The sequence below is a fragment of the Salmo trutta genome, chromosome 8, assembly GCF_901001165.1.
Source record: "Salmo trutta chromosome 8, fSalTru1.1, whole genome shotgun sequence".
NCBI lineage: Eukaryota > Metazoa > Chordata > Actinopteri > Salmoniformes > Salmonidae > Salmo > Salmo trutta.
This window is the reverse complement of record NC_042964.1, coordinates 31,991,745-32,013,465: the sequence shown is the minus strand read 5'-3', so window position 1 is coordinate 32,013,465 and position 21,721 is coordinate 31,991,745. Positions and strand designations below refer to the sequence as shown.

At 42.7% G+C, this 21,721-nt stretch overlaps 1 protein-coding gene across 1 annotated transcript in view; it reads right to left on the bottom strand.

Annotated features, from left to right (window-relative positions):
* LOC115198696 (synapsin-3) overlaps nt 1-21,721 on the bottom strand; it is a 118,208-nt gene that overhangs the window by 71,630 nt on the left and 24,857 nt on the right. The window contains exon 4 of the mRNA XM_029760854.1: nt 15,039-15,130. Within this exon, the coding sequence (XP_029616714.1) occupies nt 15,039-15,130 (92 nt within the window). The remainder of the gene's footprint in view (nt 1-15,038; nt 15,131-21,721) is intronic.

Here is a 21,721-nt window from a genome sequence, read left to right as displayed (position 1 = left end):
GGAAAGGGAGAGTGAAAGAGCAGGGGGTGTGAGAGAGGTACATACATAGTACACCATTTTCAGGTACCACTTTTGGTTTGTGAGTGCTACTTTTAGAACAACTGGCTAAAAAGTAATGGAGCATCACTCACACTAACTCTCTGAGCCGTTGTGCCCGCCCTGCCACTTCATTGGATAACGCTAGGCAGGTCTCTTGATAGCGGTCATTCAAATGCGAGGGCCTGAAGCTCATTGGCTAGAACTCGTGGGGGGGAAATGTAGGGAAAATGGTGCGGCACAGCTTCAAGAAGAACACGGTCGCTTTCAAACTAGGGATTTCAAATCAAACTTTTTGTAACATGCGCAGAATACAACGTGTAGACCTTACTGTGAAACGCTTACTTACAAGCCTTTAACCAACAATGGAGTTCAAGAAAGAGAGTTAAGAAAACATTTACCAAATAAACTAGAGTAAAAAATTATAAAAAGTAACAATAAAATGGCTATATACAGGGAGTACCAGTACCGAGTCAATGTGCAGTGGCACAGGTTAGTCAAGGTAATTTGTACATGTAGGTAGGAGTAAAGTGACTATGCATAGACAATAACAGCAAATAACAGTAGTCTGAGTGGCCATTTGATTAATTGTTCAGCAGTCTTATGGCTTAGGGGCAGAAGCTGTTAAGGAGCCGTTTGGTCCTAGACTTGGCGCTCCGGTATCGGTTGCCGTGCGGTAGCAGAGAGAACAATCTATGACTTGGGTGACTGGAGGCTTTGACAATTTTTGGGGCTTTCCTCTGACACAGCCAGTATATAGGTCCTGGATTTCGTGGCTAATTGAGGTAAGGAATTAATTCTGCTCATAGACTATGCATGTATGAACTACACATTGACACAGCTGTTCCCTGGGGGCTGAAGACGTGGATGTTGATAAAGGCAGCCCTCCACGCCGCTCTGATTCAGAGAGGTTGGGTTAAATGTGGAAGACACATTCCAGTTTAATGCATTCAGTTGTACAACTGGCTACGTTTCCATTCCAAAGCGGTAGGTTTAAAAAAAATACTTTGTCACCAAAGTATCGGAACATGTCTTTAATAACTACAAAGAAAAAGAGGGAAGTGAGAGAGAGAATGAACACAGTAAAATATGCATTTGGGAGAGGAACATGTTATGGACCATTTGGACTATTCGGCGCAGCTAGGGGAGCGGTTGTACTGTAGCTAGCAGTCACGGTCACATGCAGACCTGGCTGCAGCTCAGGACCATGATGGGCGGTGGCGCAGTCATGTGGTAGAGCCTGCCAGTAAAGACCACTGCTCTGGCCATGGTCCAGTGAGGAACGCATGCAGCGCTCCTAAGGAGCACAGAGGGTCAGAGAAATGGTGAATACACCTACCCTGGCTAGAAAACACATTACATACACTGAGTGTACAAAACATTAGGAACACCTGCTCTTTCCAATCAGTGTAGGAAGAAGACAGGTTAAATAAGGATTTGTAAGCCTTGAGAATTGAGCCATAGATTCAGTATGCACCATTCTGAGGGTGAATGGGAAAGACTAAATATTTAAGTGCCGTTTAACGGGGTATGGTAGCAGGTGCCAGGCGCACCGGTTTGAGTGTGTCAAGAACTGCAACGCTGCTGAGTTTTTCACACTCAAGTTTCCTGTGTGTATCAAGAATGGTCCACCACCCAAAGGACATCCAGCCAACTTGACACAACTGTGGGAAGCATTGGAGTCAACATGGGCCAGCATCACTGTGGAACGCTTTCGACACCTTGTAGAGTCCATGCACCCTATGAATCGAGGCTGTTCAGATGGCAAAAAGGGGGTGCAACTCAACATTAGGAAGGTGTTGCTAATGTTTTGTACACTCAGTGTAGTGGGTAAAACACCGTTAATTCCAGCATAAAATGTGATCTTCGGTCTACATGACAGACAAATTAAGACGTGCACTTCCACTGTTAATATGAAAAGCATCAGATGTGAATTGTGGTGCAGGAGCGAGTCAGAGATATAGCGCTAGTAAATTACCTATGGCAGAAAGGGAAATTTGTGTTATGAGTTAGAGTGGTTTAGAGGGACAATTTGAATTCAAGAAAACATTACAGAATTGGCATCAGGCCTAATTCTGAGCTGTATAGTATTTGTATTAAAGCCTGGTGGTGGTGCTTTTGGGGGAAAGCATCCTCAGGTTTGTTAAGCACATGCCTGACTTCAGCGTGTGTCTGTGAGCTGGATTCATTTGCTATGTTATAAGACTAAACCGTCTGAGGTATTAGAAGTTCTGATTGAAGTACAGTAGCAAGGGTGTGACCGCATGACATGTCGGTCTCAATTATGGGGTCGATTTGATGTACATTTAAGGTACACGCTACTTCATATGTGTGTGAATCTGTGTACAGAGTGAGTGTGTGTTTAGGTGACATGAAACCTCTGTGGTTGGTTTTGGTTCAGTAATCTAAGGAGAGCCAGGCCCTGTCACACTACGTGTGCCTCATGACTCAGAGGTTCAACCCTTCCTGGCTGGGTAGGGCTGGTTATGGTAGCTTATGGGACAGAGAATTAGAAAAATAATAACATACAAATATCTGCTAATGCAATATCCCTGCTCCATCTGAGACTGACTGCAGGTCTGGGGGGGGGTGAGGACAGAGGGGAATGCAGAGGGAGGCCGGGGCCCTGCAGTCAACCATGACAGGGTTAGGGACTCCCTTCCACTGCCGGTCTGCTACAAAATAGTATGGCTCTGGATAAGCAAGGTGCATTGGCATTCAGTTTAGGTCTTGGCGCTACACCATGCATGAACATACACATGTAAAAGCAGGTGAGCATTGTATGTACACTATGTAAATCAATACCAAATCTACAGAGACAATTTGTTCTTGTCTCGAAGTGTTCAAGGACAGTGAAATCCACACGTCTCCAGCTATGGAGGAACTTACTGTGTTCAATTGAAGAGTTTAAATTCCAAAACGCTATATATATCCATTTTCACAAACATTTGTAAATGAGCTTTAATTGTTTATAGAAGTTATGAAAGAGAACGGTGTGTTTCACCATCTAATCATGGCATAGGGTTGTTCATTGACAGACATGCATTTGTTTAAAATCACTTGGTTTCAAAGTTTTTTGCTAAATGGTATACATTCGCCTTACTCTCAGAGAAACAAGTAGTACTGCTAGGTTTTACACAGTCAAATGTAACAAATAATTATAACATTTAGAAAATAATGTACAAATTATACATTTATATACAATTATATTCTAATTCAATACAGTAATATGAGATCTGTATGTAAAACACACTTGACATTTTAGTAATTTAGCAGATGCTACAGTAAGTGCATTCATTGTGAGATAACATTCAAATATTTCATTCCAGCTCAACAATGGATATAGCTTTTTGTAAGAAAGTTTATACAAATAAAAGCAGACAAATCTAAAATATATTTAAAGTTATATTTTACACAAGTAACCATAAGCAATGAGGAAAAAAACAGAATTGTGAAACAATTGTGTATATAGTGTTTTGAAATATATTTTTTAAAATAAGACATTCAGCCCCATTTTATGAGCATTACTTCTGTCTGAACATTGTTAACAATTCCTGTCCTGCTACTTGTTATTGTTTCAAAATATATGTAATTGGTCATCTTCTAACACGAATGGATATCAAGGTAACTAAGGGTAAATGACCAACAGCACAACGGTCAACCTGATCTAGTCCCGTGGTAGCTCTAACAAAACCAGACTCTTATACACTAGTAATCGCTTTGCCAAAACATGCCAAAGTACTTTGCCCTCTAAACACAGCTGGGTACTTACGCAACCCTGAGGGACCCCAAGCCAGATAAGACAGGCATAGTGAGGTCTCTGGGAGCTGTCAAACAGTATGAGCAATCCTGCCCTCTATAACTGTCCTTCACTTGGCCTAATCCAGCACCTATAGTGTAAGTGGGGGTGTTCTCATTGTACGTTGTATGCACATAACCGGTAAACAAGCAGCCATATTGAAACCGCCCAGTCCAGGCAGACAGGCATTTACTCATTCACATCACAGTGTATCACTGCCAGCATGGCTGGGCAGGATGCTGTTTACCATTACCCTAATCACCTCCCTGATTGGATTTCAGTTCATTCATCACAGGAGGAGCAGGACTGTGGAGAAGAAACCTTTGGCTGCGCTGATCGGAGTCCTTTTGCTGTGGCTAATCATGCTCCATTGCTATAATCGTGAAACATTTTGCCAGACCAGTGTTTCTGCTTCAAGTTAAAGTTCAGCAGCTGGGCTGGAGGGGTTTGGCAGAAATAGCAAAAGAAAACCCAAAAAACGGTGACGGCACGTTTTGGACGCGACTCTTGCACGAACGAGAACGCACCATATATGCTCAAAAACCTTCCTGCCTCTACTCCATGGCAGAAAACAACAAGAGCAGAACCACTCTAATTCTTCTAATAGCCAGTAACAGCAGGTCCTACTAATGTCATCATATAAGGACGAAGTCATGTACAAAAGCTTGTATCTTCACGATATACTTTTTAAAAATCAAAATGTAAAAGTTGTTTGTGCTCCCATATAAGTGCATGTGCAGTTACATATGCATCGGCCGCATCAAAACCGACAGGGTAATTAATAGTGCACTTGTCACAGTTTAGTTGAAATATGACAAACAAGCGAAAACCATGCAGTCCTAAGAAGTTCCACTTGGATAAACAAGTCTGAAACCACAGAACTGTGAGAAAGTGTGCTGCCTTGATAGGCCAGTAGAGGTGAGGTGGGGAAGTGTTTAGGGAGCGCACCCGTAGCCAGATGTCAAGGGTCAGAATGCTGAACGGAACACGGCCCTTCTTTATGCAGCCCTGCACGGACGGAACAGCAGGAGCCCTGTAAACTGACCAGGACACTCACGCACGGACACAGAGAGCAGTTTGAGAGCCGTGCGAACCAACTACTCACATGTACAGTACGCGTCCCACACAATTTATGTTATAAAACATAATGCCTTTAATCTGAGGTCCTTAGGAAACATGCCGTTTATCCGATATGGTTATCTTCAGGAATGCGTCTCAAAGCATATAGGATTTGTAAGATTTGTTTTCATTTAGTCTTCTGGCTAAGAATAAAATGGAGCATTTTCATAAGTAGTCATTATTAGCCTAGCTTAGGCACCAATACAGAATCGCTTATAGACTGTACTAAATCCTGAGTAGGCAGTGATAAGCTATACTACTGTATGGCATAGGGGAACGTGTGTCAAGCAAAGGACAACAGCCGTATCTTAATGAAGTTCTCTACATTTTCCCACCATTGACTCACCACCCACATGAAAAAAAATACTATGGAATAAAAACTAGTATTCACTGTAGTGTTTTTGCAGACTCAACTGCAGAATTTACAGTTAACTTTAGTATACAGTGCATTCAGAAAGTATTTAGACCCCTTGACTTTTCACATTTTGTTAGACTTATTCAAAAAAAATAGATCTACACACAAGACCCCATAATGACAAAGCAAAAACAAGTTTAGAAATTTTTGCAAATGTATATAAAAAAACTGAAATAAACATTTACATAAGTAAAATCAGACCCTTTACTCAGTACTTTTTTGAAGCAACTGTGGCAGCGATTACAGCCTTGTGTCTACTTGGGTTTGACGCTACGATCTTAGAACACCTGTATTTGGGGAGTTTCTTCCATTCCTCTTTACAGATCCTCTCAAGCTCCATCAGGTCGGATGGGAAGCGTCGCTGCCCAACTATTTTCGATTGGGTTCAAGTCCGAACTCTGGCTCGGCCACTCAAGGACATTCAGACTTGTCCCGAAGCCACTCCTGTGTTGTCTTGGCTGTGTGCTTAGGGTGAGTGCAAAGGTGAACCTTCACCCCAGTCGGGAGGTCCTGAGAGCTCTGGAGCAGGTTTTCATCAAGGATCTCTGTACTTTTCTACATCCATCTTTCCCTTCAATCCTGACTAGTCTCTCAGTCCCTGCCACTGAAAAACATCCCCGCAGCATAATGCTGCCACCACGCTTCACCGTAGAGATGGTGCAAGGTTTCCTCCAGACGTGATGCTTGGTATTCAGGACAACGAGTTCAATGTTGGTTTCATCAAACCAGAGAATCTTGTTTCTCATGGTCTGAGAGACCTACAATTATCCACTCCCCATCCAACCTGACAGAGCTTGAGAGGATCTGCAGAGAAGAAAATGGGAGAAAGTCCCAAAATACAGGTGGTCCAAGCTTGTAGCATCATACCCAAGAAGACTCGAGGCTGTAATCACTGCCAAAAGGTGCTTCAATAAAATATTGAGTAAAGGGTCTGAATACTTATGTAAATGTGATATTTCAATATTTACAGTTAAAGTCAAAAGTTTACATACACCTTAGCCAAATACATTTAAACTCAGTTTTTCACTATCTGACATTTAATCCCAGTTAAAAAAAGTTAGTGGTGATCGTAACTTTATTTTAAGAATGTGAAATGAAAGAAATAAAAGCTGAAATAAATCATTCTCTCTTATTCTGACATCACATTCCCAGTGGGTCAGAAGTTTACATACACTAAATTAGTATTTGATAGCATTGCCTTTCAATTGTTTAACTTGGGTCAAACGTTTTGGGTAGCCTTCCACAAGCTTCCCACAATAAGTAAGGTGAATTAGGCCCATTCCTCCTGACAGAGCTGGTGTAACTGAGTCAGGATTGTAGGCGTCCTTGCCCGCACACGCTTTTTCAGTTCTCCAACAGATTTTCTATAGGTTTGAGGTCAGAGCTTTGTGATGGCCACTCCAATACCTTGACTTTGTTATCCTTAAGCCATTTTGCCACAACTTTGGAAGTATGCTTGGGGGTCGTTGTCCATTTGGAAGACACATTTGCGACCAAGCTTTAACTTCCTGACTGATGTCTTGAGATGTTGCTTCAATATATCCACAGAATTTTCCATCTCATGATGCCATCTATTTTGTGAAGTGCACCAGTCCCTCCTGCAGCAAAGCACCCCCACAACATGCTGCTGCCACCCCCGTGCTTCACGGTTGGTATGGTGTTCTTCGGCTTGTAGAACTCCCCCTTTTTCCTCCTAACATAACGATGGTCATTATGGCCAAACAGTTCTATTTTTGTTTCCTCAGACCAGAGGACATTTCTCCAAAAAGTACAATCTTTGTCCCCATGTGCAGTGGCGTCTTCCTTGCTGAGTGGCCTTTAAGGTTATGTCGATATAGGACTCATTTCACTGTGGATATAGATACTTTTGTACCCGTTTCCTCCAGCATCTTCACAAGGTCCTTTGCGGTTGTTCTGGGATTGATTTGCACTTTTCGCACCAAAGTACGTTCATCTCTAGGAGACAGAATGCGTCTCCTTCCTGAGCGGTATGACGGCTGCGTGGTCCCATGGTGTTTATACTTGCATACTATTGTTTGTACAGATGAGCGTGGTACCTTCAGGCATTTGGAAATTGCTCCCAAGGATGAACCAGACTTGGAGGTCTACAATGTTTTTTGTAGATTTGGCTGATTTCTTTTGATTTTCCCATGATATCAAGCAAAGAGGTGCCGAGTTTGAAGATAGGCCTTGAAACACATCCACAGGTCCACCTCAAATTAACTCATTTGATGTCAATTAGCCTATCAGAAGCTCCTAAAGCCATGACATCATTTTCTGGAATTTTCCAAGATGTTTGAAGGCACAGTCAACTTAGTGTATGTCAACTTCTGACCCACTGGAATTGTGATAGTGAATTATAAGTGAAATAATCTGTAAGCAATTGTTGAAAAAATTACTTATGTCATGCACAAAGTAGATGTCCTTACAGACTTGCCAAAACTATTTAGTTTGTTAACAAGAAATTTATGGAGTGTTTGAAAAATTAGTTTTAATGACTCTAACCTAAGTGCATGTAAACTTCCGACTTCAACTGTATATTTTTATAAAAACCTGTTTTTGCTTTGTCAGTATGGGGTAGTGTGTGTGAGGAAAAACTTAATCCAGTTTAGAATAAATGTGGAAAAAACCAAGGGGTCTGAATACTTTCTCAAGGCACTGTAGACACACCTTATGCATTTTAATAAAATCAACTCTGCATTGAGCTTAAAATGCTTTAAGCTTACGGTTTGATGAACAAAGGCAAATGCCTCATAAAGCCAACGAATAAAAACATTGCAGCCTGCAGGTAGGAAATATCCTGATAAAGATAAATATCCTATAAAAATCACGTTTGCAGGCAGGTCATGTGTAGCCATGAACTTTAAACATTTTACCAACTATTAACTTGTGTCTGCCCGAAGCTTGCACTTGCAACATTGTATAAAATATTCAGTTTCTTCCGACAGTGAGCTCGGCCGGACACAGCTGTAAGCTATTTGCGCAATGGATAAGAAGCAGTGCTTAACTTGGGTAGGCGCTCACCAGAGCAGAGTACCGGCACTTCAAATGTTCTACTGCTTGAGCCCGTTCCTCTTAAAGACAATTAGCTCAAAAGTATTGTGGAGCTCCTGCACCTAAATATAAACAGTACTAGTACCCAAAATGAGTACTGGAACCTATTTCAGTCTAAGTCAAACATTGACAAGTAAATCAGGCAGTCCTATTTTATGAAATTTCCATTGGATCAGAGCATGACATTTTACCCTTTCACACCGAGTTATTTAAAGGGAGAGAGCTGGAAAGATTTTTCAAATACATTGAGGAACTACTGTCATTCTCAATGGATGTAAATCAGACTTTGTTTGCTTGCTGTTTGAGGTGAAGAAAACACTACTCTGAGAAGTGCCAAAGCTCATTAGTGGTGGTGCAGTAAGCCAAATCAGAAACACTAATCAGATCCCGACATAAGTACATTACATTTGCCTACGTTTGTGAACAGGCCAAGTAGCCTATAGGCCTACTTCTATGAGAATGGGAAGACTTACCATAACCAAAGTAACAAACATTGTAGATTAGAAATGATAGGAATTAAAGGTAAATGTATTACTGGTGATATATGTAATGGGGAATTGATACACCAAAAATAAACAAACAAGTCACGAAATGAAGTTAAACAATAAATGTGCACAAATTGGCGGGAGAGAGAGATGTGCATCTGGGCGCATGGTCAATCCGATGTCCGCATTGGCCATGCAGTATTTACGGTGATATCAGGTCATTCATTCTTCTCGGAGCAGTGCAGAGCTGTTGTCAAGTAAGTGAGTTTGTGTTAATACAGGATGTACCGCCCGAACCTACCAGCAACCAATCATGGCAATATGGAGCTATACAGAGCCCTTCGCATTGTTACAACATTTGGGAGGCGCATGGCGATACGGTACGGAGATCGATTTGGCCTTTGGAGGCTCCGCAATTGCGTCACACCCTCCATATGGAGCCGCCGATCACATTTTCGAATCAAGCACACATTGGCTTTTAGTTTAGCCCTCCGAATTGATTAGTTCACTGATATGGGCACAAGTATAGAGTACAGGTCAAAAGTTTGGACACACTCATTCAAGGGTTTTTGTTAATTTGTACTATTTTCTACATTGTAGAATAATAGTGAAGACATCAATACTATGAAATAACACATATGGAATCATGTAATCACCAAAAAAAAGTAACAAATCAAAATACACTTTATAATTTGAGAATCTTCAAAGTAGCCACCCTTTGCCTTGACAGCTTTGCACACTCTTGGCACTCTCTCAACCAGCTTCCTCTGGAATGCTTTTCCAACAGACTTGAAGCAGTTCTCACATATGTTGAGCACTTGTTGGCTGCTTTTCCTTCACTCTGCGGTCCAACTCATCCCAAACCATCTCAATTGGGTTGAGGTCAGGTAATTGTGGAGGTCAGGTCATCCTATGCAGCACTCCATCACTCTCCTTGGTCAAATAGCCCTTATACAGCCTGGAGGTGTTGGGTCATTGTCCCGCTGAAAAACAAATGATAGTGGGACTAAGCGCAACCCAGCTGGGATGGCGTATCGCTGCAGAAAGCTGTGGTAGCCATGCTGGTTAAGTATGCCTTGAATTCTAAATAAATCACTGACAGTGTCACCAGCAAAGCACCCCCACAACTACTCCATGCTTCATGGTGGGAACCACACATGCGGAGATCATCAGTTCACCTACTCTGCGTCTCACAAAGACACGGCGGTTTGAATCGAAAAATCTCAATTTGGACTCATCAGACCAAAGGACAGATTTCCACCGGACTGATGTCCATCGCTTGTGTTTCTTGGGTTTGAAATGATACGGTCAGAAACTTTCTGGTAAATTTCCGGAATTTTTCCAGCAATATTCCATGGGAATTTACGCTTTGGAATTTGGGGAATTTTGTTTAAATTCATAAAAAAAAGTTAGCTTATAACAGTGAACCTTTGTGGGTTACACATAAGGCAATATGTGGCATATTTTGGTTAAACTATCTCCAATTCAATAGAATTGCAACCCTCCGCATGCACAGTGCATTCTTCCATCACATGTACAGCCGATTCTCAAGATCTTGCACACTAATGAGATGCTATTGAGCCCACACTACTACACTGTCTGAGCCAAGGACTACATGCTTTCTGGTAAGTTTTGATTACAACACTGGGTGGGGTGAATATATTTTATATAATTTTATGTTAACTAGTAAATAGTAGCCTACAGCAAAGTGTGTTTAAATCCTTTCTAACTTATTAACAATTTCTGCTAGTTAGTTTTTGCTACCATGTGGGTATCAGCTTGCTAACTGAGTGTTAATTCACCTATTTCCATACATGTTTCATTTTAAAACATTTATCTTACAAAGGCGTTGTTAAATCTAACTGCTTAACTATTTATCTGTACTTTTTTTTTTTTTTTACTCGTTTCTTTTCTAATCTTTACAGGAAAATGCCACGGGCACCATCTGATGTATGGAGACATTTCACTGTAGCTAATGTAGAAGGAAAAGCTGTGTACATCTTCAAATACTGTGCCAAATCATATGTGAAGAATGCAACAAAGATGCAGAATAATCTGGCCATGTGCATAAAGTTCCCTCAGCGCTCACAACAAGCAACCTCTGACAAAAGTCCCTCTACTTCTATTCGAGGTAAAAACTATGAATCAGAAACCTTATCGATAGCAACAGCTCATGGTCCTCCTGGAATCAGAAGTTTTTCTTTTTAACTCAATGGAGGAACATAGTCACAGAAATGCTGATGAATGTCTTGCTCGAGCTGTGTATGCAACTTGTTCACCTCTGATGCTCACAGGCAATGTGTATTGGAAGAGATTTCTGAATGTTCTTCACCCAGCAAACACCCCTCCAACCAGACATGCTTTATCTACTCATTTGATGGATTCGGAGTTCAGAGTTCAAGTGAAGGTCAAGCAACTAGAGAAAGCAGACTATTCCAAGCATCACTGATGGGTGGTCGAATGTTCATTGGCAAGAAACATCATCTCCACCCCTCAACCAGCATTCGACAAGAGCGCAGACACACCGCTCTCTACATTGCAGATGAGCTGAAGGCAGTCATCAATGACCTTGGACCACAGAAGGTATTTGCACTGGTGACAGACAATGCTGCGAACATGAAGGCTGCTTGGTCTAAAGTGGAGGAGTCATACCCTCACATCACACCAATTGGCTGTGCTGCTCATGTATTCAATCTGCTCCTCAAGGACATCATGGCACTGAAAACAATGGATACACTACAAGAGAGCCAAGGAAATGGTTAGGTATGTGAAGCATCATCAAGTTATAGCAGCAATCTACCTCACCAAGCAAAGTGAGAAGAATAACAGCACCACATTGAAGCTGCCCAGCAACACCCGTTGGGGTGGTGTTGACATGTTTGACAGTCTCCTGGAGGGGAAGGAGTCTCTCTAAGAAATGTCCATATCACAGTCTGCCGATATGGACAGCCCCATCAAGAGGATCCTCCTGGATTATGTATTTTGGGAGAGAGTGGTAAGCAGCCTGAAACCTATAGCAGTAGCCATTGCACGGATTGAGGGAGACAATGCCATCCTGTCTGATGTTCAGACTCTGCTTGCAGATGTAAGAGAAGAAATCTGTACTGCCCTGCCTACTTCATTGTTGCTCCAAGCAGAGGAAACTGCAGTTCTGAAATACATCAAAAGAGTGAAGACTTCTGCCTGAAGCCCATACACGCCACAGCGTACATGTTGGACCCCAAGTATGCTGGCAAGAGCATTCTGTCTGGTGCAGAGATCAACAAGGCCTATGGTGTCATCCCTACTGTGTCTCGTCACCTTGGCCTGGATGAGGGCAAGGTTCGTGGCAGTCTGGCGAAGTACACTTCCAAGCAAGGGCTTTGGGATGGAGATGCAATATGGCAGTCGTGCCAACATATCTCATCAGCCACCTGGTGGAAGGGACTTTGTGGATCTGAGGCCCTTTACCATATTGCCTCCATCATCCTCCAAATCCCACCAACATCAGCCGCCTCAGAGCGCAACTGGTCCTTGTTTGGGAACACACACACACACACACACACCAGGCTGACCAATACAAGGGTTGAAAAATTGGTGGCCATCCGGGAAAATGTGAGGCTTTATGAGCCTGACAAGCCATCCTCAACAAGGTTGGAAAGTGACAGTGAAGACGAGGCCTCAGAGTCTGACGTTCAAGAGGTGGACATTGAGGAGGTCCAGGAAGAAGACATGGAAGTCTGAGAGGAAGACAACCAAAGCTTTAGTTTCTAGACTATCATTTTACAGATGCATGTTGAAAGTTTTTGGGAGATGCGATGGATCATTGGGGATCATTCAATATTCCCTTTTGTTGTTCAGTGAAATAATCCCATGTGAAAAGTCAACTAATTTAATTAAAGTTAAATTCGTAACTAAAATGTTAAAAAAAATTCTATTGGAAGGAGTTAATCATTTGCAATTATGTCTACCTATGATAAGGTAAAAGGCTTATGTTTCTGTCTCCATATGATATGGTAAATATTTCCAATGTAAAAAAACATCACATTTAAACGGTATTAATATTAATTTGCATATATTTCCGTTCATTCCCACATATTCCCGTTAATTCCCATGGAAAGTTTCCACCTCTGAATATTCCCCAAAATGTGTAACCCTCGTCTCTTCTTCTTCTTATTATTGGTGTCCTTTAGTAGTGGTTTCCTTGCAGCAATTCCACCATGAAGGCCTGATACAGTCTCCTCTGTCCTTTTTATTTATTTAACCTTTAACTAGGCAAGTCAGTTAAGAACAAATTCGTATTTACAATGACGGCCTATGATGTGAGATGTGTCTGTTACTTGAACTCTGTGAAGCATTTATTTGGGCTGCAATTTCTGAGACTGGTAACTCCAGTGAACTTATCCTCTGCAGCAGAGGTAACTCTGGGTCTTCCTTTCCTGTGATCCTCATGGGAGCCAGTTTCATCATAGCGCTTGATGGTTTTTGCGACTGCCCTTCAAGAAACTTTCAACGTTCTTGAACTGTTCCGGATTGACTGACCTTCATGTCTGAAAGTAATGGACTGTCGTTTCTCTTTGCTTATTTGAGCTGTTCTTGGCATAATATGGACTTAGCCCTATTTGGTAAAAGACCATATTTTGTATACCACCCCCACCTTGTCACAACACAACTGATTGGCTCAAACACATTAAAAAGGAAAGCAATTCCACATTAACTTTTAACAAGGCTCACCTGTTAATTGAAATGCATTCCAGGTGACTACCTCATGAAGCTGGTTAAGAGAATGCCAAGAGTGTGCAAAGCTGCCATCAAGGCAAAGGGTGGCTACTTTGAAGAATCTCAAACAAATCCAAATATATTTTATAACACTTTTTTGGTTACTTCGTGATTCCATGAGTTATTTATGTATGTAGAAAACAGTAAAAATAAAGAAAAACCTTTGAATGAGTAGGTGTGTCCAAACTTTTGACTGACACACACGCGCTCACAGCTCTACTAAAACAAATCGACCAGTCGACTAATTGGGGTTTGCCCTAGTGCGAAGTATAGTATTCTACAGAATTCTATAGTAATTACTGTAGTATTTTTTATGTGGGCATTGACTCTTTATTGCAGTCAATCCATGGGAATTGACTACATAATGCAGGCAAGCAATACAATAACCTCAGTGATGGACAGCCAGGTAGGCATCCACCTCCAAGACAACAAGCTACACAACACTATAACCCATCCATTCTAGCCACTGTGTATCCTTGACTTAACTTCAAACTACACAAGGCCAGAACGTTTCCTTAACATTTCCTGTACGACTGCCAGATCCAACCCTGTAGGTTGTTTTTTCAGATTATGTGTATACAAGAAAAACAACATTCATTATAGCGATAAAGTATTGTGGTGATGCCAGCATAGAGCCGAGTAGTACATTACTAGCCTGGTCCCAGATCAATGTTATGCAGGAGGCAAGACAGCACAAACAGATCTGGGACCAGGCTAGTGCATTCCCCCGAAGGCTGTGAAACAAGCAGTGGTCTGACGCTCCACAGCAGCATGCACCTCATTAGCTGATCCAATTTACTAAATCAGGACCTTAAACCCTGCTACATGAAGGAAGAGATAGGCAGGTGGTGACATCAACTCCCAAACTACCAGAAACACAGCTCCACTGCAGCCCACAGAGGAAGAAGTTGGTATGTAAAGAAGTAGTGTGAAGACTTTTCCATTTTGGAATCTTGCTGCAGTATGGAACACAGAGCAAAATTGAGGAGGGAATTCTGGAACTCTAAGAAGTAGTGTTTGAGCTGGGAGGAAGGATATAGAGGTAAAAAGGTTGGGTGCTTTCGATGCTGAACTTCTTTTCAGAGGTATTCACAGACATTTTTTGCGTGACAGTAATAGCCAGTCCTTGTCATATAATTTCCCACCGGCTCCATCATCTATTGTGACATCCCTTTTTTGTGACTGAAAGCAAATGCACACACACACACACTACTACAATGTAGCTGATGGTTGTTGAAGGGAATAACTGGAGCCATTGTCCGGACCCACTGAGGCAGACTGAAGATGTGTGGGCAAACGCGTCGGGACAGAACTATTGACTGACATACAGGGGCCGCTCTCTATACCCCTCTCCATCTATTTGTTACCTTACCTGACCACTTTGGTTCCTCCTCTTATGGCCTGCATATCAATCATACACCCAGTGTTCATGTACGAAGCCAGGTTGATCTCTGAGAACTCGGCCTGTGAAACAAGGAGAAAAACACCACGCTGAGTTATACACATTCACTGGGCGATAGAAGTATGAAATTACTGTAAAAACACAATTTACAAATGTGTATATAGGCCTGAAACGTAAAAAGAAAAAAAAAAAAGTCCTTTAACTTTCAACATTAACATAAAAAGCCTTTCTGGCTTTCTGTAAAAAAATAGACATCTTTGAACTATATGAGTGTAAAACATTCCACGCACACACGCACGCTTGGATGTGAGTGGGAAACATCAAAGAACTTTGCAACAGATAATACCCATCACTCATAACCTATGACGTCATGTGTAAGTGAGTGGTGTGGTAGGCTCTACCACTTAAGCTCCAGTCACCCCTTCTCTAGGGGCATGAGGGACCATAGAAATAGAGTTACTATAACGAGAAACCCCAAGTCGATGAGGTCACAATGGGTGGTAATACTATATTATGGAAGACCAGCTAGAGCTACTGTCTCTATTATATTATGGCAGACCAGCTAGATATATTATTTCTCTGTGAGGGGTGGGAGAGAGAGCTTTGCGAGAGAGAGCGAAAGAGAGACTAATCAAGTTATCCAGAGTCTGTCTGTGGCCTCCCAGAGAGGACAGGACAGCAGAGGCCTTGTGACAGGGAGGGAGGCTTGAGCCCAGGCAGCTACTTAATGACTTGATCAAACTCCCAGGCAGAGCAGAGATCCTCTCTGGAGGGGAAGGGACACTGCAGCTTGGCCTGTCTGGAAGAGAGCTCTGGGAACAGAGGGACTAGAATGGGGCATTAGGGGCCAAGGGCCTCCATTGTCTCATGTAATTACAGGTTAGAAATAGATTTGCTCCAGAGATTTAGCTCCAATGAATCTGGTTTTAGTCTCTCACTTGCTGACCGTGTTCTCAGGACAGTACCTTGCAAGGGGACACGTGTTAGACGCATATTGTACCCAAACGTAATAAATTCATAGTAGATTCCAAATCTACATACATCCACTTCAGCCCAGACACAGGTCACATACATTATTAGCCATTGATAAATACTGCACAGTACATTCAGGAACATGCACAATGGGTGTGGCCCTTTGGGGAAACTTGGTATTGAGACACAGCCACTTTCCCCATCCATGGTGAACCCAAGAGCATAATATCCAAACACATGACATTCTCTATGTATGGCATGTCTGCTAAAGTCAGGGCTGATAAAATACACCATATTTATGATTGAGAACCACAGAGAGACTGGCCAATGAATGATGCTGTCCTAAGCCAGGAATCAGGAAGGAATTAAACTACATTTAAAAACACATTTGACATATTTTTTCAAATCATAATAAAATAATCACTGCAGTCATTTACATTTTAGTCATTTAGCAAACGCTCTTATCCAGAGCGACTTACAGTAGTGAATGCATACATTTCATGCATTTTTCTAAAAATTTAATTTTTGTACTGGCCCCCCGTGGGAATCGAACCCACAACCCTGGCGTTGCACACACCATGCTGGCGTTGCAAGCGCCATGCTCTACCAACTGAGCCACAGTGAAGACGGAGGGGACAGTCATTTCAGTTTGGGATTGTTTTTGTTCATATGCTGGGTTCATGTCTTTGTTTTTGGCCTTGGTGACCTTGTTTGGGTGTTGGTACCATAACAGATGGTACCAGCACCCTAGACCCACTCCAATTCGCATACCTTACCCAACAGATCCACAGATGATGCAATCACACTCCACACCACCCTTTCTCACTTGGACAAAAGGAACACCTACGTGAGAATGCTATTCATTGACTACAGCACAGCGTTCAACACCATAGTGCCCTCAAAGCTCGTCACTAAGCTAAGGATCCTGGGACTAAACACCTCCCTCTGCAACTGGATCCTGGACTTCCTGACGAGCCGCCCCCAGGTGGTAAGAGTAGGCAACAATACGTCTGCCACACTGATCCTTAACACTGGGGCCCCTCAGGGGTGTGTACTTAGTCCCCTCCTGTATTCCCTGTTCACCCACGACTGCGTGGACAAACGCAACTCCAACACCATCATTAAGTTTGCTGACGACACAACAGTGGTAGGCCTGATCACCGACAATGATGAGACAGCCTATAGGGAGGTGGTCAAAGAACTGGCAGTGTGGTGCCAGGACAACAACCTTTCCTTTAATGTGAGCAAGACAAAAGGAGCTGATCGTGGACTACAGGAAAAGGCAGGCCGAACAGGCCCTCATTAACATTGACGGGGCTGTAGTGGAGCGGTTCGAGAGTGTCAAGTTCCTTGGTGTCCACATCACCAACAAACTATCATGGTCCAAACATACCAAGACAGTCATGAAGAGGGCACAACCCTCCCCCCAACATTCCTGCCCTACTTTACTGTGAACACGCTTCCAACATGTTAGCGCTGTGGAGATGGAGACCAGTCACTGAGGAGGCCAGTCTACTCAGGATGGAAGGGGAGGTGAGGGTTAAGGGGTCAAAGGTCAAGAAGGATTGGTTTCAGTCCGTATACTGCAGTGTGGAATGTTACAGGCCAATGTTACAAAGTAGAGCTCGTCTCAAGCCTTCCAAGTACTAGCTAGGTGCTCCCATTAGAGGAACCAAAAGCCCCCAGAGAGATCAGCAAGATGTTGACCTCAGACTTCTAGTGGTAACATTTGTCGATTTAACATCACTTTTAAGTATGTAATGACACTAATGCAGGCATTTTAATGGGTTCTCAATGTGTAGTCCTGCCCCTTTTCCACTATGAAAAATTCAAATTTGGCAGATCTGGTTGACTCCAAAACACAACATTACAGAGAGCGTGGTGGTGTCATCATTTGTCATAAGAGGAATGTACATGGGCTCGTAGTGGGCCAAATTCAATAATTCACTATTCGTAAAGGCCACATGGTTAAACAATGAGACACCAATCTGAATAAACAAGGTACACTAAGTGTACAAAACATTATGAACTTTCCATGATATAGACTGACCTGGTGATTCCAGATGAAAGCTATGATCCCTTATTGACGTCACTTGTTAAATCCCCTTCAATCAGTGTAGATGAAGGAATTTAAAGAAGGACTTTAAAGCCTTGAGACAATAGAGACATGGATTTTGCAAGACAAAAATACTTAAGTGCCTTTGCATGGGTTATGGTAGTAGGTGCCAAGCGCACCGGTTAGTATCAAGAAGTGCAACGCTGCTGGATTTTTCCACGCTCAACAGTTTCCCATGTGTATCAAGGATGGTCCACCGCCCAAACGACATCCAGCCAACATGACATCTGTGGGAAGCATTGGGCCAGCATCCCTGTGGAATGCTTTCGACAACTCATAGAGTCCATGCCCTGATGAACTGAGTCTGTTCTGAGGACAAAAGCGGTGGTGCAAGTTAATTTTAGAAAGGTGTTCTTAATGTTTTGTACACTACATGTATATTCAGATTGTGGTAGAGTCAAACAAGATGGGACCGACATTGTTTAGCTGCTCTAGTGTTAATACGAACGTTGTCAAAGTAAAGCCACAGAACGTCGTTCGAACATGTGCTGTGCAAATAGAAAAACAAAAGCCATCTGCGTAGGCATTGTATTTGGTCGATGAACGCGGATGACAAAAACTCCACCAGAACATGGATGACTTAAAGTTCCCATTCATGCATTGTGAGTTCAGCCTTTGAAGTATTGATGGAGAAACATGAGCTTGTCCTCTAACCTGAAAAGCACTCTGCCACATGTCAGTGAGTTTTCAATCTTGATAAAGGTCGCAACCTGAAGAGACCATAACTTTCCTTAACTTCCAGTGTTTGTTGTTTGTGAAGCACCAGCATTGTCCTTCAGCTATCTGGAGAGTGGATACTTTGTAGGAAAGGATGCAGGCAAAGGCCTCCATTTATTTGAATAGAAAACAGTGTCTTCTGTACAGTTTGTTGCAACCAATATACTCCAGAATCCTAATCAAAATAATCAATTTCAAAATACAACATATATGCCTTCCTTTCAACTCTGTGGCCAGCACAAACAAAAAGTATGGGAGTGTATGTCTTTCAGAACAATGTGCCAACTTAAGAAAACAGTATTTTGTTCTGTGAACCCCCCTCTTTTTATTTATTGTGTTGCGCTCACAGAGGAGAAGAGAGCTGGGGCGAGTAAACGCCATAATCTCATTTACGGGACAGCAAGTTGCCACTCTCAATGTGCCTCAAAGACAACACACTGGAACTTGGCTCCCCTCCTTAGCTCCTCTCCACTGATACCCGCCTCTCAACGAAACATCTGTGTGCTCGGCACAATGCTTTGCCGTCACCAAGAAAGACTGTTAAAGATGTGAGACACACAAATGCACAGAGAAACAAAACATCTACACACACGCCAAACATTCCAGTACACAGATCTGCAATCTGGCAAATTGCAATCCCTCAACAGGGGCCTACGTTGACATTTGCTGTGACCAGATCAAACCAGAAGAGTGGGCTAGTTTCTGGCAACAACCAAAAACACTCCAACTCCTGCTATTGGCTGGCTGGCTGGCTGGGTGAGGCCCTATGTCATGGGACAGTTATGGATGAGCCATTTGTGTGACTGGGGCGAGTGCCCGGGACACTGGGCCCGTTTGACAGTGCCATGGTTACCATCAGGGTAATAGATTAAGCTATGTGTTAGAGCAGCTCTCACCCTGGGAAAGGAAAACAGGACAGGATACATGGGAACTGCCTTCTCTCCTCTTTAACTGCCCCCAGTGCACAAATCTGCCTTCCTCTGACCGCCACTGCTATCGTCATTGATGTCATTTAAAACGGTGGATCTCTGTGTTGCCAGAATCTTTAAAACGTGCCAGGAGGCTGCAGTACAGTCTGATTCTGGTATCCAATATACCAAGCACTCCGGCCAGAGAACCATCTTTCTAGGACTATTCTCTGAGTGCCTAAATTATACTCACACTAAATAATGGCAACAGTTGTCTACCACAACCTTTTAATATTGGAGGAACAGGATCTGAAGTACTCCTGTCCTAAATGTATTGTTTTAAAAACCCTACCCTGGTCTCGTGAAGAGTGTTCCATGATTTAACTGATTAAAGTCTCTCGGGGCCCTGTAGTGTTCCATCCTTGTAGCGGTCTTGGGCAAATCTTCACTTGAGATGGAGTTATGCATGTGCACTCTAACTTGTGCACAAATTCCTCGACTAACCGGTGCGCCCCCGCACTTCGACTCTGTACCGGTACCCCCTGTATATAGCCTCGCTATTTTTATTTTACTGCTGCTATTTAATTCTTTGTGACTTTTATTTATTTTGTAGGTATTTTTCTTAACTTCATTGTTGGTTAAGGCTTGTGACGTAAGCAGTTTACTGTAAGATCTACACCTGTTGTATTTAGAGCACGTGACAAATAAAATGTTATTTGAATTAGTGTATGAGAGGGTCTGTGTATTTTAAAGTCGATTAGGCCCTCTGAACAGCTGGCGGAGGATATAAATCAGAATGCTGAGAGCACTCTGCCCAACTGTACCACACACACAGGGCCCCAGGACAACACACAGCAAGACTCCAAATATGCCCCCCCCCCTCCTTCTGGCCCTCGCTAACATCACAGCGCTCATCTGAAATATTTGGGAGTATTTTTAGAATTCTGCTAATGGGTGTCATTGAGGTTCAGGTGCACAAGATGCCTTTCGCTATGGTCAGGTGACAAACGTGTAAACGAAAACTTGTGGTCTGGAGTAAAAACCACATGCAAATATAAAGCATTATCCCAACATTCATAGCGTGATAAGTGATTTTACTCGAACTCCGCTAGCTTCTGCTGGCAAAAAGCCTGTGATTGATATTGACATCTGCAACAGTTATAGAACAATTCGATCCTGTATGAGGTATCATGCTCTTAGCACACAGGGTACTGATAAACAATGACAAGAGCTCAACTCCTAGAACTGTGGCAAACCCTCTTTCACAGAAAGGATTCTCTGCTGACCTCTTCATGTCTGAGCTGCATTTAGCCTAAACTGCCTGCTCCTCCCCCCTACCACCCCCAATCATTAAAGGGCCCATTATATCTCCTGTAAAAGAAAGTCAGCCTGACCAAATCCCTCTCAATATATATATACAAACGCAACAGTCGGAGTGGGAAACCTAAAATAGCTCCTGGTGATAAAAATAAATGTGTGGTAGGCAAAGGAAGGCTCCCATCTTGTGGTTTCTTTAGGGTCCAAACATAGCTGTTTTTTTCTACAGCAGAAATGACTGTTTACTTGGAATAGATACACTTCACCTCATTTATCTGAACAAACGTGTGCTGCATTGTAAGGCAGTGGAGTCTGAGGAGAGCAACCTTTCCATAATAGCAACCTTATTTAAAAATCGGCTATATCGGGCAGAGCTGCACTTGCTCAAGTTGGTCAAGAAAGGGCAACAGGAGTCTTTGTACACAGTTTGCCAGTGCTGAACATCAATCTTGTAACAACGTCAACACAGATGGGGGGGGGGGTGGAGACGTGAGGCGATTACGAAGGGTACGGAAAAACAAGGTGGAGGGGACCAGAGCAGGAATTCTGTCCTCACTGAGGTCATAGGCCTGGCGAGCAGATGTTTCCCCTTCTAACCTGTCTAGAACTCGTTGGACGGGAAC